This window comes from Mobula hypostoma, chromosome 5 (assembly GCF_963921235.1).
Source record: "Mobula hypostoma chromosome 5, sMobHyp1.1, whole genome shotgun sequence".
NCBI classification, from domain to species: Eukaryota; Metazoa; Chordata; class Chondrichthyes; order Myliobatiformes; family Myliobatidae; genus Mobula; species Mobula hypostoma.
In genome coordinates, this window is record NC_086101.1 from 90,589,546 (window position 1) to 90,606,930 (window position 17,385).

The 17,385-nt window shown below is 40.7% G+C and overlaps 1 protein-coding gene across 3 annotated transcripts in view; it reads right to left on the reverse strand.

Annotated features, from left to right (window-relative positions):
• Nucleotides 1-17,385, reverse strand: part of thsd7ba (thrombospondin, type I, domain containing 7Ba) — a 1,092,806-nt gene that overhangs the window by 171,394 nt on the left and 904,027 nt on the right. For all 3 annotated transcript variants that reach the window (XM_063047545.1, XM_063047546.1, XM_063047547.1), the window contains exons 16-17: nucleotides 1,059-1,192; nucleotides 246-399 (exon numbers count right to left, since the gene is read on the reverse strand). In XM_063047545.1, coding sequence (XP_062903615.1) covers nucleotides 246-399; nucleotides 1,059-1,192 — 288 coding nt within the window. The remainder of the gene's footprint in view (nucleotides 1-245; nucleotides 400-1,058; nucleotides 1,193-17,385) is intronic.

The window sequence follows — 17,385 nt, forward strand, 5'->3', positions numbered from 1 at the left end:
ATTTGATCTGATATTTAAAATCCATGTCTTATAGTGGCACATAGTTGTTTGCAAGTGTCTGTAGTACATATAGTCCTGTTTTCAAGGTAAGCATTATCGGATTAAGTCAATGATCTTGGGCACAAAACATGAGTAACTGTTCCCTACACACCAGTCTAAGTGATTCCTTGTGCAGTCTGAATGGCAGCCATATCTAAGATCTTACATTTTCTGAATTTATCAGATGCTTAGAACAAAATACCCACTTTTGGACATAAACTCCATTGGCCCCAGTCAGACATAACACAGTCACCAGGACAGTAAATGGAACACTGATGGACTCCAATAGGCTTTTCACTGTAATCACACAGCGCCTCTTCCACAATCTGTCCAGGCCCATCAACTGTGTTACGCACACATCTAGGGAGATAAAAGAAATTTGTATTAATATCAAAAATAGCTGAAGCATTCTAACTAGTGGAGAATGTGAGATCAATTTCTTTGTCTCTATACGGTTAGCTATATTATCTTTCTAATATGGCAAACCTTCATTGCACATTATTTTGAGGATGAGTAGCACACAGAGAAATTTTACTTCTAAGGAATAGCTTTCACGGATTTTCAAAAATGAATAAGGAGTAGAGGAATTCATAATTTTAGCTAACTCTAACCTGATTTTAACCTGACCTCAGCTCCAATATCTCTACCACTTCGGATCTCGATTTTTTTTTCAATCCCGACTACCTGCACTTGTCTAGCTTTCAATCTGTCTCCAATACCTCCCTTCTACAATTTATCCTCCTTCTAAACTGTACTCCTTGATTAGAGGCTAGTGCCATATGGGTAACGACCCAAAAGCTGCCCTCTTAATTTGGGTGGCCAACAAAAATATGACAATCAGGTCCTGTAAACCTTAGTTGTATTCAGTATAGGATCACTTTTTTCTTGGTTTCACGACCACTCCACAAACTTACCCTCTCCCATATCTCTGATAAGATCTTAAAAAGGATGAAATGAGCCAAACTCCTGAATATTGAAGTATACTTGGAACTTCTTATATTGAACTTCCTTTTACTCACCTCACTTTTCTTGTCTGTACACCTTCTCCACAGCTGTGTATTGACTCACTGTTATTGATTCTGCAAACTGACCACGGTTCAGTTTCCCAGCTATGTTTACTACAATCTCCATAACAGGGAATTCTGTCGTACACCTGAGAATATAAACATATCAGAATATGAGAAATAGGAGCCAGCATAAGCTACTTAGCAGTTCTGCCATTCAATAAGATCATGTCTGATCTTTTACATTTTTTTAGACTTTCACAAAACTTGATTTTTACAATATCCACCGATCTGTCAGATTTGAAGGAATCAACAGGAATTCAGTTATCATTATCTGGAAAAGTCTACAAGTATAAATGAAGATTATTTTGCATAATTCAGAAATTTCATTTTCCACTACTTTTGTGCCACAGATAACTAACAAATATTAAGCACCAGTTTTCTCTTTGTGCTCTACAATGTCAGTGGTAATTTATAAAATCTTTTAATATATTTGTTCACAGGGTAACAATTTTCACTATTGTTACTCATAACTATTGTATAATTTAATTATAATGACATAAATTTATAAATGGTGAGTTAATACAGGTGTGATTAACATACTTATTAAAAAATCAGGTTTTAATCCTGGGATTAAAGAGAGAAATGAAAAGTGAGAGGTTATTTGTGCATTTTGCTTATCACTAATGATGACCAAAATACTGCAGTTGCTTCCTACTTATCCAGTTTGAAATAGTCAACTTTCTTCTTATTCATTTCCATTCATTCTCATAAAAGCACGAATAATTGACAGAAAGAGCAGACTGTGTTATTAGCAATGTATTGCTTTTAATGTATTCCTTTGAAATTTCTCGAAGTTTTCTGCATGTGGTATATTTGGGAAAAATAGTCATTGTCACATAAGAAAAGCCAACATCCCTTTTACACCAAGGAAAATACCAGAGGAAGCATTAAGATGAAAAGATCGATTTTATGGTTGTGTTATGGAAAAAGTATTGCACAGGGAGGATATTTCATACTCTCTCTTGAAACAGCATCATGTGTTCTATAAAACAAATCAAGTAGAACAGATGGAAATGGTCAATGTTTAAGCTCCCAGCCAGAGATAGCACATCTGAATCTAAGGCACTCCCTTAATGCTAAGTTTTCTGCCTAATTTGAGCTCAACAGCTGGCATTCAATGAGTCAATTTGTCACTAGAAGACAATACATATTTAATTTATTACAGGATGAGTTATCTGACTTTCTCCTTTGAATTCTCTTACTAAAAGTAAAACAGTAACAGAGTGCTTGCCTGGTGGTGTGTTACACTGGATTTTTGATGGAGGATCATAGACCTGATCAGTTATCTAACTGATCTCCTATGTGTTCCTAGATTTTCTCTTTCAGATTTCCAGTTGTGCAGGGTGTTTCATTATTGTATCTCTCATTCCCTTATATCATTTGCCCTAAATAAAGTGTATGCACAAGTCTTTGAACATCAGCTATTGAGAAACATTTTCTCCATTTATCCTAACCTAGTATTGAAGTAAAAATGTAAAAACAAGAATTAATTGAAGAGGTGTCTTGTTTAATCTCCTTTCTCAAAATATACAGAAAGTACTTCAAGTTGGTTGATACTCTTCAGCAAAGCTACAGGTGTTTCCTTCATCTGTCAAGGTGAACAGTTGATAAAAATCATTAATCGACAGTGGTGATAAATATATTTTAAAATTATAAGTCTTGACTGCAACTGATAAGATCATAAGATATAAGAGCAGAATTAGGCCATTTGGCCCATCGGGTCTGCTCCGCCATTTCATCATGGTGTCACAATAAGGTCATGTCATATTTATTGTAAGCTGAGCGAGAGAACAGGGCGAAACTTGAAGACATATACCAAAACATACGCAGTAATCACATTTTAGTTATGCTAACATTGAAACCCCTTATAAGCAGAGTGAATGTAACTAACTTGAAAGTGCTGAGAAGTTCATTAACCATTTATTATACAATGAAAAACAAAGGCTATCATACTATAGGTTTCAACAATGCCTATCAAGGGAGCACTAAACTGTATGCTGATATAAATACAAATTATGTATGATAACTATATAGAATGCACCAGATGACATTTCCATCCATTAATTCACTAAGCAGGTTAATTTATTTGCATAAAAACAAATTGAGAGGTTTATTTCCTGTGAAGATTACATGGACATACTCTCACAGGTACCGTTATCTGTATTCTAGATTAATATTGTCGGAATTAACCTCAGCATCTAACAAGATAATTGAATTTGTTAGGAGAATAAGAGGGCTCACTTTATTGTAACAGGATATCATTTGGTTTTGTGCTAACATCTGAGGTTGAAGATACATGGCAAAAAGAAAAATGATTGCAATGGAATTTTCTCAAATCAAGGCCCCTTATTCTTTTTGTTTTCTTACAGCATCAGAATTGTCTATCTGGAGCCATGATTGGTAACATACAAGACTGATGCTCACTGCCATACTCACAGCTTGTCTGGTAAGCTAACAGCTATGATGGGTAATTGGTTGTCATGGTGATGGTTGTTGAAACTCCAATCAGGAAATTCCAAGTGCACCCTTTTGCCAAATGTTTAAATAAAGGTAATAAGACAAAGTCATATCAGCAATTAATTTTTAGGAAGATGAAGTGATTTACTTAGTTATGATATTTCAATGAATAATTTAGCAAAATACATGCATCTATTTTATTAATAACAAATCTAGGCTAACTGCATTATCAAAAAAAAATTGAATTAAGATGTTGCATTTTTTCAAAATAATTTCATTCTAAAACCAGAAGAATATGTCATCTAGAAGGATGGGCGGCACAGTTGTGTACCGATTAATACAATTGCTATACAGTGCCAGAAATCACCCATCAGGGTTTGATTCTCACATTTTCTGTAAGGAGTTTGAAATTCAACTTGTGACCATTTTGGCTTTCTCCAAGTGCTCCAGTTTCCTCTCGCATTCCAAAGACATACAGGCAGGGATAGGGCTAGTAAGTTGTGGGCATGCTATATTCATACTGGAAGCTTGGTGACACTTGCGGGCTGCCCCTAGTAAAACCCTCAGGCAGTGCTGGCCATTGACGCAAAACAACGCATTTCACTGCTTGTCTCAATGTTCTGATGTACAGTGCATGTGACTAAGAAAGCTAATAGTAAAAACAGATCCTAAGGATTGAAGTCAGTCATAAAGTGGTCACTGCTGGAATCCTAGAAATGCATCATGTTCTGACATTGTAGGAAACAGATTTCATGTATACCTAATGAAGTGTCTCAGCCCAAAACGTCTACTGTATTCTTTTCCATTGTTGCTACGTGGCCTGCTGAGTTCCTCCAGCATTTTGTGTGTGTTGTTTGGATTTCCAGCAACTTCAGATTTTCCCTTGTCATTGGTATAAATTTCACAAAGTAAGTAGCTCCAGAAGTATATATTAAATTGCTGGGCCAGCAATCAGAGATTTAGATTATTAAACTAGAGATATCTCTTCCAATCCTACCTATATCTTGAAAATTAAAAGTTGTCTTGGAAATTGCTCCATTCAGCTACTGAGTTGCAGTAAAAATATTTCTTGTTCACTGAAGTTCTTCAGAGATAGAAATGCCATTGTATCCAATCTTGGCAATCTCCCTTGGGAGGTCACTCTCAACTTCCTCTTCAGTTTAGGAACGATAAGGTATGTGAACAATAAGTGCTGGGGTTTTCCAGCAATGTATAATGTCCATGAATGAATGGAAGAAGGGTTCTGTTAAGTAGATCAACATTTAAGTGAGTGTCTATTTAATAGCTTAGTGTTAAAGTACAGAAATATTTTGAAAATGAGTATTGATAATAAAAACTTATTTGAGTTATATAGATGTTGTTTTGACATTTCTATACATTTTGCTTTTGTAGGCAGAAGGGGTTAATATAATTCGTTCTAGAGGCAGAGAAATGACAATTAACTTCAATCATTTTGGACATGGTACGAAGTTTGGAATGCCTGGAATCAACAGTTCTACTAACAGGAAGAATGAAAGCTGGTGGGGGTGTTTACTCGCAATATCTATCATCCAGCAGCTAATCATCAATGTAGTACTACTAGACGTACTTTAAAATTACACATAAAAGCTACAAATGGCTACTGTCAAATTTGCTGTCACAACAGTGGTAATTGATGGAATGTATTACTGTTGTTAAGGGACATAATATTGGTTTCATACATTGACTACGCATTTTACATACCTGTAACAAAATGTTTAAATGTATTATTTCACATCTCACAATAATGATTTGATTAAAACTATGGATATCATAAAGTTTAGAAATTCTAAAATGATTTCTTTATTTTATAGATTCAATATTTTATATTTCTGGGGTTTGCTCTACTGGTGGGTCAAAGATGGCATCTATTGACTCAGTGAAATTATAATTATTTAACCAAACAACCACAGCAATTCAATGCAAAACTCACAGAGAGTGAGAAAATGACTCCTGTCTCTTCAAAGTCTCTGTTGGTGATGTTAATTTAAAGCCAATAACAGTCCAGGAGCCTGCAGCATTCTAATATGCTCAATGCTCTGTCCAGACCATAACTAAAAGCAGCTGTGTGAATGTCATATATTTCATTGTTCAAGGAATGACCTTTCTTTTTGCTAAGACTTTATATGAAGAAACTGGAAATGAATGTTTATTTCCAAGAGCAATCTAATCTGAGGTTTAAATGGCACCACATGCGAAAGTCCAATCCGTAGTATTTTACCATCATTGAGATGGAGATTTCAAATGACATTACTGAAAACACACATACAGCCCCAAATTCAAACTCAAAACTCAAAAGATTCAAATCTCAGTGAATGCAACATGTCAACATTTCCATGAATACTGTATATGAAACTTGATTTCAGAGCAACTAATTACATTCTAATAATTTAAACCTGAAATTAGAATTCTTTCAATATGTAGTCCACTACATGAATGAATATATTAGAAAGGTCACAACTATGTAACTGCAGAAAGCAGCATCTCATTATGCAGTACTTAATGCCTTCACTATGTATATGGCTGTTGTACTATGTGCAACTTCAATTGTGTGAACTTCATCGGCAAGATATATAGTCTATTGCCTGTAAAAGGAGAAAACACTAGCCATTTCAGAGCAGTGAGATACATACATAACTATGACCATTACTTAAAAATCAAATGAAGAGGCAGTACTTTGAACTTCTTAATTATTTATCAAATTACTGGCTACTTATTGTGAATGGTGATTCGTAGTGCTTTGTCACCATGAAATACCAACAAATTAAACCTGGAATTTATTAACTATATAACTTGATCAAAGTTCAAAATAAATCTATTATCAAAGTGCAAATTTGTCACCATATACTACACTGAGATTCATTTTTTTTACAGGTATTCAGAATAGGTAAAAACAAACACTGTAGAATCAATGAAAAAAAGCAACACATGACAAAGACAGACAAACAAACAATGTGCAAAATATAAATGTGATATATACAGATACAATCTGCATTTGTATTCATAGAACTTTATTATTCAACTACTTAAGTAGCTAAATTCACTGATGAGAATCATACATATTGGTCTCCTCAGTAGAGGTAAATATGAATGTAAATAATTAAAATTGGGGATGAGAAATAAAATGAAAATTATGCTTTATGTCCTATTTGTAGAAAAGCATATTGTTTTATCTTTTCAGGTTCCAGTGGTATAATTAATTTTACAGAAAAATGTATTATTCAAGTAACATCATTGACTATTTCACCATAATCACCACCCCAGAACATCGAGAAACCCAAAAGCAGATGCATGTCACTGGGCCTGCAGCCAACATTTACTTCAGAGTATTTTAATGAAGAGCTTAATTTAACAGCTACCCTAAGAAGGAAAATAAATTAGTGCCTTTAATCTTACTGACTGAAGGAGCAGCTTGTCTTTGGGTATTTTGAAAAATGAGAGCCTGGAAATGTGCACATGCACCTTACTGTCAGAATGAGGGGTCAGATCTATCAGTTTGTCCCATTGCATTTGGAGTTTGAGGAGATTTGATAAGACACCAAAGACTCTTGCAAATTTCTACTGGTGGAGAGCATTCTGATTAGTCGCATCATAGCCTGGTATTGCGCATCCAGTGCATAGGATTGCAAGAGGCTGCAAAGGACTGTAGACACAGCCTGTTCCATCATGGCGCAACCCTCCCCAGTACCAAGGACATCCTCAAAAGGTGGTGCCTCAAGAAGATGGCATTTTTCATTCAAGACCTTCACTGTCCTGGATATGCCCTCTTTATGGTCCTGTCATCGGAGAAGAGGTACAGAAGCCTGAAGACTCACACACACTGCTTTACAAACAGCTTCTTCCTCTTCACCATCATTTTTCTGAACAGCCCATGAACACAAGCTCATTTTTCATATTTTTTCTTTATTTATCTACTCTTGCATCTTATAACAATTGTTGTGCATTACACTGTACTGCTGCTGAAAACAACAAATTTCATGATACATGTCAGTGATGACAAACCTGATTCTGATTGCTGGTCTGGATTAGGACACCCAGGCAATGCTTGATGGAATTGTGAAATTTGAAGTATATTTGATCAATTTATTGGTGCTGTTTCAAGAAACAGCATGTGCAGTGGATAAAGGGGTAAATACACTAAGATTACTAGAGGGATTCTTTAAAGATTATTGCCGAATTTTAAAGCTCGTTAAGTAGGTGGTTACATACTGGTGTGGATTTAGATCATCTAGCTAGCCAGGAAATAGGCATAAATGAGTGTTTTGCTGGTTGACGTGTTCAATGAGCAGTATACTACAGGGATTAAAGCTGGTTTCCAAATTTTTCATATTATTAAATTTACTTAGATGAAGTCACCAAGGAAACGCTTGCTAAATTTGTTGATGACATAAAGGTCAGTGTGTGTTGAGGATGCATCCAATTCAGCCACATCCTTATAAGATCATGGAGCAGACTGAAAAAGCTGTGGATTTGTATTTTTGTATCATCAATGGGGATCCTGGGCCAGTCGGTTAAAAGGAAAATGAGAAGTTATCTATTTTACTTACTACATTTTAGTAATTTCATTAAATCTATTGCTTTTATATGTTTTTCTTTTTATATGTATACTTTTTTCAAATAACTAAACTACCACCTGTTTGAAATGTCTTTTGCTGGGACTCCCAGCTGGCAGAACTCCACCTTCACCCTTGCCATCGATCAGATCTGATCAGACGGAGTGTGTGAGGCTACTGGAGTATACCACCTGAGGATGCCCTGCAGCCCTTACTGCTCAACCTGATCACGGGAGGTGAGAGATTGAAGAAGAGAGTCACAATGAGGTCAACCTGTTGTGTTATTTTCACACAGGTGTGGATGTGGGGAGACAATGGGTTGTGACTTCAGGCAACAAACTGAATGAAAATTACGTTTATTATCACTGGGAAGGGAGGAAGGGAGGAAGGGAGGAAAGACAAAATATTGAGTGTGGTCTTCAGTCTCCTGACTTCCTCCCTGATAGTAGTAATGAGAAGAGGACATGCTTTAGAAGGTGAAGGTTCTTAATAATGGATGCGTCATTCTTGAAACACCTTTTGAAGGTGTTGTCAATAGTGCTGAGGGTAGTGCCTCTGATGGAGCTGGCTGTGTCTACAGCATTCTGCAGCTTCTTGTGATAATATGCATTGCAGCCTTCATACCAGACTGTGCTGCACCAAGTTAGAATGCTCTCCACAATATACAGTATCTGTAAAAATAGATGGAGTCTTTGCTTACATACCAAATCCCCTCAAACTCCTAATGATTTTCAAAGTTTGAAGTAAATTCATTATCAATGTACATATATGTCACCATATACAATGCTGAGCAACACGTTTGAAATGCTGGAGGAACTCAGCAAGCCAAGCAGCATCTAGGGAAAAGAGTATAGTTAACATTTTGGGTCCAGACCCTTCATTTGGACTACTACAACCCTGAGATTCATTTCTTGCAGATATACTCAAAAATTCATAATAGAATAATAAATTCAACGAAAGACCACAAAACTTGGGCACTCAACCAGTTTGGAAAATATTGAAGTTTGAGTGATAATACCTGTTCCTGAACCTACTCACAAAATACTCTACAGATGCTGGGGTCAAAGCAACATGCACAACACGCTAGAGTTCCTGAACCTACTGGTGTGAGTCCTGATGCTCCTGTACTTTCTTCCTGATGGCAGCAGCAAGAACAGAGCATGAACTGGGTGGTAGGGTGCTGCTTTTCCACAACAACACTTCATGTAGATGTACCCAATGGTGAGGAGGGTTTTACCCATGGTGGACTGGGCCATATCCACTACCTTTATAGAAATCCCTATTCAAGAGCATTGTTGTTTCCATACCAGGCTGTGATGCAGCCAGTCAATATACTGCACCACACATCTATAGAAGTTTGTCCAAATTTTAGATGTCATGCCAAATCTATGTAGATTCCTAAGGGAGAGTAGCCACTGTGGTGCTTTCTTCATAGCTGAAATGTGCTGGGCCCAGGACAGGTCCTCTGAAATAGCAACACTGAGGAATTTAAAGTTGTTGGCCCTCTCCACCTCGGATCCTCCAATGAGGACTGGCTCGTGGACCTCTGGCGTCCTTCTGCTTAAGTCAATAATCTGCCCCTTGCTCCTGTTGCATTGAGTAAGAGGTTTTTGTTGTAGCACCACTCAGTCAGATTTTCAATCTCTGCCCTATATGCTGATTTGTCACCTTTTTTGATTCAGCCTGTGACAGTGGTGTCATCAGCAAACTTGAATATGGCATTGGAGCTGCGCTCAGTCACACAGTCGTAGGTGTAAAGCGAGCAGAGCCGGGGGGGTGCGGGGGTGGGGGGGGGGGCTAAGCACACAGACTCGTAGTGTGCCTGTGCTGATGGAGATCGTGAAGGACATTTTGCTACCAATTCAAACTAAATGGGGTCTACAAGTGAGGAAATGGAGGATCCAATGACTCAAGGAGGCATTGAAGCCAACCTCTTGAATCTTATTGACTAGTTTTAGGAAGATGATGAGATTAAATGCTGAGCTGTGGTCAATAAAGTACACCTTGATGTATGCACCTTTGATGCCCGGATGAGTTCCAGGGCTGAGTGAAGAGCCAGTGAGATGGTATCTGCCATAAAATGTTGGATCCAAGATAGGTCCTCTTTGATGTTGAAGTCCAGGACCTTAGGTGTGTTGCTCCGGATTTCCAGCATCTGAAGGATCTCTTGGGTTTATCATTAGCAGAATTGACAATTTTGTCTTCCAAAAGAGATGGAGGTATACAATGTGCACATACAAATTAGAATTCCTTCACACTGGTTATTATAGTAGTCTTAGTAGTAGTCATACTTCATTGATCCCAGGGGAAGTTGGTTTTCATTACAGTTGCACCATAAATAATAAATGGTAATAAAACCATAAATAGTTAAATAGTAATATGTAAATTATGCCAGTAAATTATGAAATAAGTCCAGGACCAGCCTATTGGCCCAGGGTGTCTGACCCTCCAAGGGAGGAGTTGTAAAGTTTGATGGCCACAGGCAGGAGTGACTTCCTATGACGCTCTGTGCTGCATCTCGGTGGAATGAGTCTCTGGCTGAATGTACTCCTGTGCCCAACCGGTACATTATGTAGTGGATGTGAGACATTGTCCAAGATGGCATGCAACTTAGACAGCATCCACTTTTCAGACACCACCGTGAGAGAGTCCAGTTCCATCTCCACAACATCACTGGCCTTACGAATGAGTTCGTTGATTCTGTTGGTGTCTGCTACCCTCAGCCTGCTGCCCCAGCACACAACAGCATTCTTATTGGTAATATCACTAAAGCACAGTCGTAATTGCAGCAAAGCAATGCACATATAGCCGATTCCGGTTAATTGGGGCAGCCGTTTATTTGGGATAACTCTTAAGGAACAAAAACTAATCGGGAAACTAGCTGGAATTCGTGTCTGATATGAGAAGGGAGCCGAAAAAGTCTTATGAATTATCAGACGTCGTGGCTGCCAAGCAGAATCAAGGAAATAAGAGGAGGTATGATCAAAAGGCTAGGTTCTCCGAACTCCTGCCGGGAGACTGAGTCCTCATAAGGAATTTGGGGCTACCTGGGATGCATAAGTTGGCTGACTGCTGGGTAGCTACGCCCTATGTGGTGAAGAAGCACTTGCCAAACCTCACACATCAAAGTTGCTGGTGAACGCGGCAGGCCAGGCAGCATCTCTAGGAAGAGGTACAGTCGACGTTTCAGGCCGAGACCCTTCGTCAGGACTAACTGAAGGAAGAGTTAGTAAGAGATTTGAAAATGGGAGGGGGAGGAGGAGATCCAAAATGATAGGAGAAGACAGGAGGGGGAGGGATGGAGCCAAGAGCTGGACAGGTGATTGGCAAAGGGGATATGAGAGGATCATGGGACAGGAGGTCCGGGGAGAAAGACGGGGGGGCGGGGGAACCAGAGGATGGGCAAGGGGTATAGTCAGAGGGACAGAGGGAGAACAAGGAGAGAGAGAGAAAGAATGTGTGTATAAAAATAAATAACAGATGGGGTACGAGGGAGAGGTGGGGCCTAGCGGAAGTTAGAGAAGTCGATGTTCATGCCATCAGGTTGGAGGCTACCCAGACGGAATATAAGGTGTTGTTCCTCCAACCTGAGTGTGGCTTCATCTTTACAGTAGAGGAGGCCGTGGATAGACATGTCAGAATGGCAATGGGTTGTGGAATTAAAATGTGTGGCCACTGGGAGATCCTGCTTTCTCTGGCGGACAGAGCATAGGTGTTCAGCAAAGCGGTCTCCCAGTCTGCGTCGGGTCTCAACAATATATACAAGGCCACATCGGGAGCACCGGACGCAGTATATCACCCCAGTCGACTCACAGGTGAAGTGTCGCCTCACCTGGAAGGACTGTTTGGGGCCCTGAATGGTGGTACGGGAGGAAGTGTAAGGGCATGTGTAGCACTTGTTCCGCTTACAAGGATAAGTGCCAGGAGGGAGATCAGTGGGGAGGGATGGGGGGGACGAATGGACAAGGGAGTTGTGTAGGGAGCGATCCCTGCAGAAAGCAGAGAGAGGGGGGGAGGGAAAGATGTGCTTAGTGGTGGGATCCCATTGGAGGTGGCGGAAGTTACGGAGAATAATATGTTGGACCCGGAGGCTGGTGGGGTGGTAGGTGAGGACCAGGGGAACCCTATTCCTAGTGGGGTGGCGGGAGGAAAATCTACCAGTTTTCCAGGTGAAACCAGAGGATGGGAATGGGCCAGTGAAGATTCTCCATTGGAACCAACTTCTGCCTCTGGGACAAGAGATTCAGGTTGACCCAGAGCCCGACCTGGAGCCTACACCGAGTAAGAAGACCCTGCAGAGAGGTGGGTGAATGCAGGGCCAACAGCAGGAGAGCTTAAGCTGGCCCCCACTCCTGACAGGGCTACTGATTTGGAGAATGAGGACCTGGATGTGTGGAATATGCTGACTTTCACTAACTCCCCATTGACTGAGTCTCTCAGCCCTTCTCCCGCTGAGTCAGGTGAAGTGGGGGCGGGAGCTATCTGTGGGCAGCCTGGGTTACAGCAGGACCCTGCAAGGGATGAAGCAGGGCTTGGCCTGAGTTGCAGGTGGGTACAAGTGATAAGCCGAGGGAAGCCTCACCAGGTAGATCAGAAGTATCCCCAGTAGTGTCAGAACCTGAAGAGTAAGGTGAGGGGAAACAGAGGTCTCAGAAAATTAGGAAACCACCGGATCGGCTGGTCTATGTACTACCAGGAGAACAGGGCGTGACTCTACCGCCTTGCGGCACTATGTTGCTACCTTTTACACCTGAGTTGGACTTTGTGTTTTGCAGGACGGGTTGGCAAATTATCTCAAAGTCATGAGGACATGACTAAATTAACGATCTGAAAAAGGTTTCCCTGCTAATGTAATGGTTTCTCTGCAGCGCAGTGTTTGGGTCATGACGAAAGATAATGGGGACTTTGGACAGTGTGCTGGCCAATGAGGCGGGACGCTATTCTTTCTTGTATGACCGGGAGAAAGTTTTTTTCTGTTCAGCGGAAGATGGAGAGAAGAACGGGGAAGTCGTAGACTGCAGGACAGAGTGGTCTTGGAATAGGGTTGGGAGTTGACGCCCAGGGGGATATCATAGAAACATAGAAAACCTACCGCACAATAAAGGCCCTTCGGCCCACAATGCTGTGCTGAACATGTATTTACTTTAGAAATTACCTAGGGGTAACTGTAGCCCTCTATTTTTCCAAGCTCTATGTACCTATCCAGGAGTCTCTTAAAAGATCCTATTGTTTCTGCCTCCACCACCATCACCAGCAGCTGATTCCATGCCCTCACCACTCTCTGCGTAAAGAACTTACCCCTGATATCTCCTCTGTACCTACTTCCAAGCATTTTAAAACTGTGCCCTCTCATGCTAGCCAATTCAGCCCTGGGAAAAAACTTCTGACTATCCACATCATCAATGCCTCTCATCATCTTATACACCTCTATCAGGTCACCTCTTATCTTCCATTGCTCCAAGGAGAAAAGGACAAGTTCACTCAACCCATTCTCATAAAGCATGCTCCCCATTCCAGGCAACATCCTTGCAAATCTCCTCTGCACCCTTTCTATAGTTTTCACATCCTTCCTGTAGTGAGGTAAACAGAAACTGAGCACAGTACTCCAAGTGGGGTCTGACCAGGGTCCTATATAGCTGCAACATTACCTCTCGGCTCTTGAACTCAATCCCACAGTTGATGAAGGCCAATACGCCTTCTTAACCACATAGTCAACCTGCACAGCAGCTTTGAGTGTCCTATGGACATGGAACCCAAGATCCCTCTGATTCTCCACACTGCCAAGACTCTTACCATTATACCATATCCTGCCCTCATATTTGACCTACCAAAATGAACCACCTCACACTTATCTGGGTTGAACTCCATCTGCCACTTCTCAACCCATTGCTGTATACTATCGATGTCCTGCTGCAACCTCTGACAACCCTCCACACTATCCACAGCACTCCCAACCTTTGTGTCATCAGCAAATTTACTAACCAATCCCTCCACTTCCTCATCCAGGTCATTTATAAAAATCACAAAGAGAAGGGGTCCCAGAGCAGATCCCTGTGGCACACCACTGGTCATTGACCTCCATGTAGAATATGACCCGTCTACAACCACTCTTTGCCTTCTGTGAGCAAGGCAATTCTGGTTCCACAAAGCAGGGTCCCCTTGGATCCCATGCCTCCTTACTTTCTCAATAAGCCTGGCATGGGGTTTCTTATCAAATGCCTTGCTGAAATCCATATACACTACATCTACTGCCCTAACATCAATGTTTTTAGTCACATCCTCAAAAAATTCAGTCAGGTTCGTAAGGCATGACTTGCCTTTGACAAGCCATGCTAACTATTCCTAATTAAATCCTGCCTCTCAGGATCTTCTACATCAACTTACCAACCACTGAAGTAAGACTCACTGGTTTATCATTTCCTAGGCTATCTCTACTCCCTTTCTTGAACAAGGGAACAACATCTGCGACCCTCCAATCCTCTGGAACCTCTGCTGTCCCCATTGATGATGCAAAGATCATTGCCCAAGGCTCAGCAATCTTCTCCCTCACCTCCCACAGTAGCCTGGGGAATATCTAGTCCAGTCCTGGTGACTTATCCAACTTGATGCTTTCCAAAAGCTCAAGCACATCCTCTTTCTTAATGTCTATATGCTGAAACTTTTCAGTCTGCTGTAAGTAATCCCTACAATTGCTAAGGTCCTTTTCATTAGTGAATACTGAAGCAAAGTATTCATTAAGTACCTCCACTATCTCCTCCAGTTCCATACACACTTTTCCACTGTCACACTTGATTGGTCCTATTCTCTCACGTCTTATCCTCTTGGTCTTCACATACTTGTAGAACGCCTTGGGGTTCTCCTTAATCCTGCTCGCCAAGGCCTTCTGATGGCCCTTTCTGGCTCTCCTAATTTCATTCTTAAGCTCCTTCCTGCTAGCCTTATAAAGTTTTCTTGATCTCTATCATTACCTAGTTTTTTGAACCTTTTGTAAGCGTTTCTTTTCTTCTTGACTAGATTTTCAACAGCATTTGTGCACCATGGTTCCTGTACCCTACCACCCTTTCCCTGTCTCATTGAAACGTACCTATGCAGAACACCACGCAAATATCTCCTGAACATTTGCCACATTTCTGTCATACATTTCCCTGAGAACATTCTGTTCCCAATTTATGCTTCCAAGTTCCTGCCTGATAGCTTCATATTTCCCCTTACTCCAATTAAATGATTCCCTAAATTGTCTGTTCCTATCCCTCTCCGATACTATGGTAAAGGATATAGAATTGAGATCACTATCTCCAAAATGCTCTCCCACTGAGAGACCTGACACCTGACCAGGTTCATTTCCCAATACTAGATCAAGTACAGCCTCTCCTCTTGTAGGCTTATCTACATATTGTTTCAGGAAACCTTCCTGAACACACCTAACAAGCTCCACCCCATCTAAACCCTTTGCTCTAGATGATGCCAGTCAATATTTGGGAAATTAAAATCTCCCACCACGACAATCTTGTTATTATTGCATCTTTCTAGAATCTGTCTTTCTATCTGCTCCTCGATGTCCCTGTTACTATTGGGTGGTCTATAAAAAACACCCAGTAGAACTATTGACCCCTTCCCATTCCTAACTTCCACCCACAGAGACTCAGCAGACAATCCCTCCATGTCTTCCTTCTTTCTGTAGCCATGACACTGTCTCTGATTAGCAGTGCATCGCCCCCACATCTTCTACCTCCGTCCCTGTCCTTTCTGAAACATCTAAACACAATATGGGATTAAACAATTGAGCTTCATAATTCTTAATTTGACTACATGGTTAGTAAACAAACAAAAAAAAAGAAAAGGGCCCATTCTCATGAAACAGTTTAGTATGCAATGTTGGAGCTCACAGTTTAGACTGGTTTCCCTTCGGCCTTCTCCGAGCGAAGCCGACCCTCAGATCCTTGCTCCAAGTCAACTCCATCCGGCGGTCTACCAACTCTCTCCATTCGCGTCTTCCCTCCTCATCTCTCCTCGTTAAAACACCATGAAATTCCTGCTCCCAGACCCACAAGAAAGTACAACATCCCTCTCATTGGATAGTCCAGCATTGCAAAGCCTCATTATTTCTCATCATAACCCAAACATTGCTGCTTCAGAGAAACCATTACATTAGCAGTGAAATCTTACAGCGTGTTCCACATCTAAGAGTGGCGTTGACTTGTTGAGCAATTTCAGAGTTTTTTGGTTTTTGCTTTTTGAAGATATCCAGTATTTGCAGATCATATATCCTGTGAAAAATTCTGACAGTCTTAACTCTATTAAATCTTTAAAATCTTCAAATCAGTGAGCCACAATGAGGCAAAAGCAAGTGAAGCTGACAAACTGGACATCTTTGTTCTTGCCATGTGGTCATCGGAATAGAGGCTGCCATTTTATGACACTGTTCTTGTAGACACCTTTTTGGAAATTGTTCTGTTTACTAGTTCTTGCTCAGGGATGTCTTATTCAGGGCCACTGAAATGAGGTTCCTGCTAAATTTGAGAATAATTCCAAATAAGAAGCTATTTATTTGGTTACGTAGAAATAGCAGACTTATAGATTCTGCAGATGTCGAAAGTCTTGAGCAACACACACAAAATACTGAAGGAAATCAGCAGGTCAGGCGGTGTCTTTGGAGGGAAAAAACAGTTAAATATTTGGGCTGAGACTCTTCATCAAGACTGGAAAGGAAGAGGATAGAAGTCAAAATAGGAAGGCAGCGGAAGGGGTCCAGAATCAGAAGGTGGGGTTCTGAACTCCCAGAGGCCATCTATTTCAACTCAACTTCCTATTCTCACACCAACATGTCAGTCCACGTCTCCTCTACTGCCACAATGAGGCCAAACACAGGTTGGAGGAGCAACACCCATATTCCATCTGGGTAGTCTCTAACCTGATGACATGAATACCAATTTCTCTAACCACATACCGCTGTCGCTCCAACTCCCCACTCTATTTGTTTTTTTATTTTTCTCACATGCTTGTGGCCTTCTCACGCCTTCGCTTCACCTCTTCTACCTGCACGACCTACCCATTGCCTCCTTCTGGTTTCTTACTTCCATCCCTTTAGTCCATGGTCAACTGTCTTCACCCATCAGATTCCTTCTTCTTCTGCCCTTTACCTCTTCCACCCATCACCTCCTAGTTTCTGGATCACTGAATTGTAGAAACTATTTATTTGATGTCCAAAAGAACATTAGCAAACTAAATGGGATTTTATAACAATCCAGATA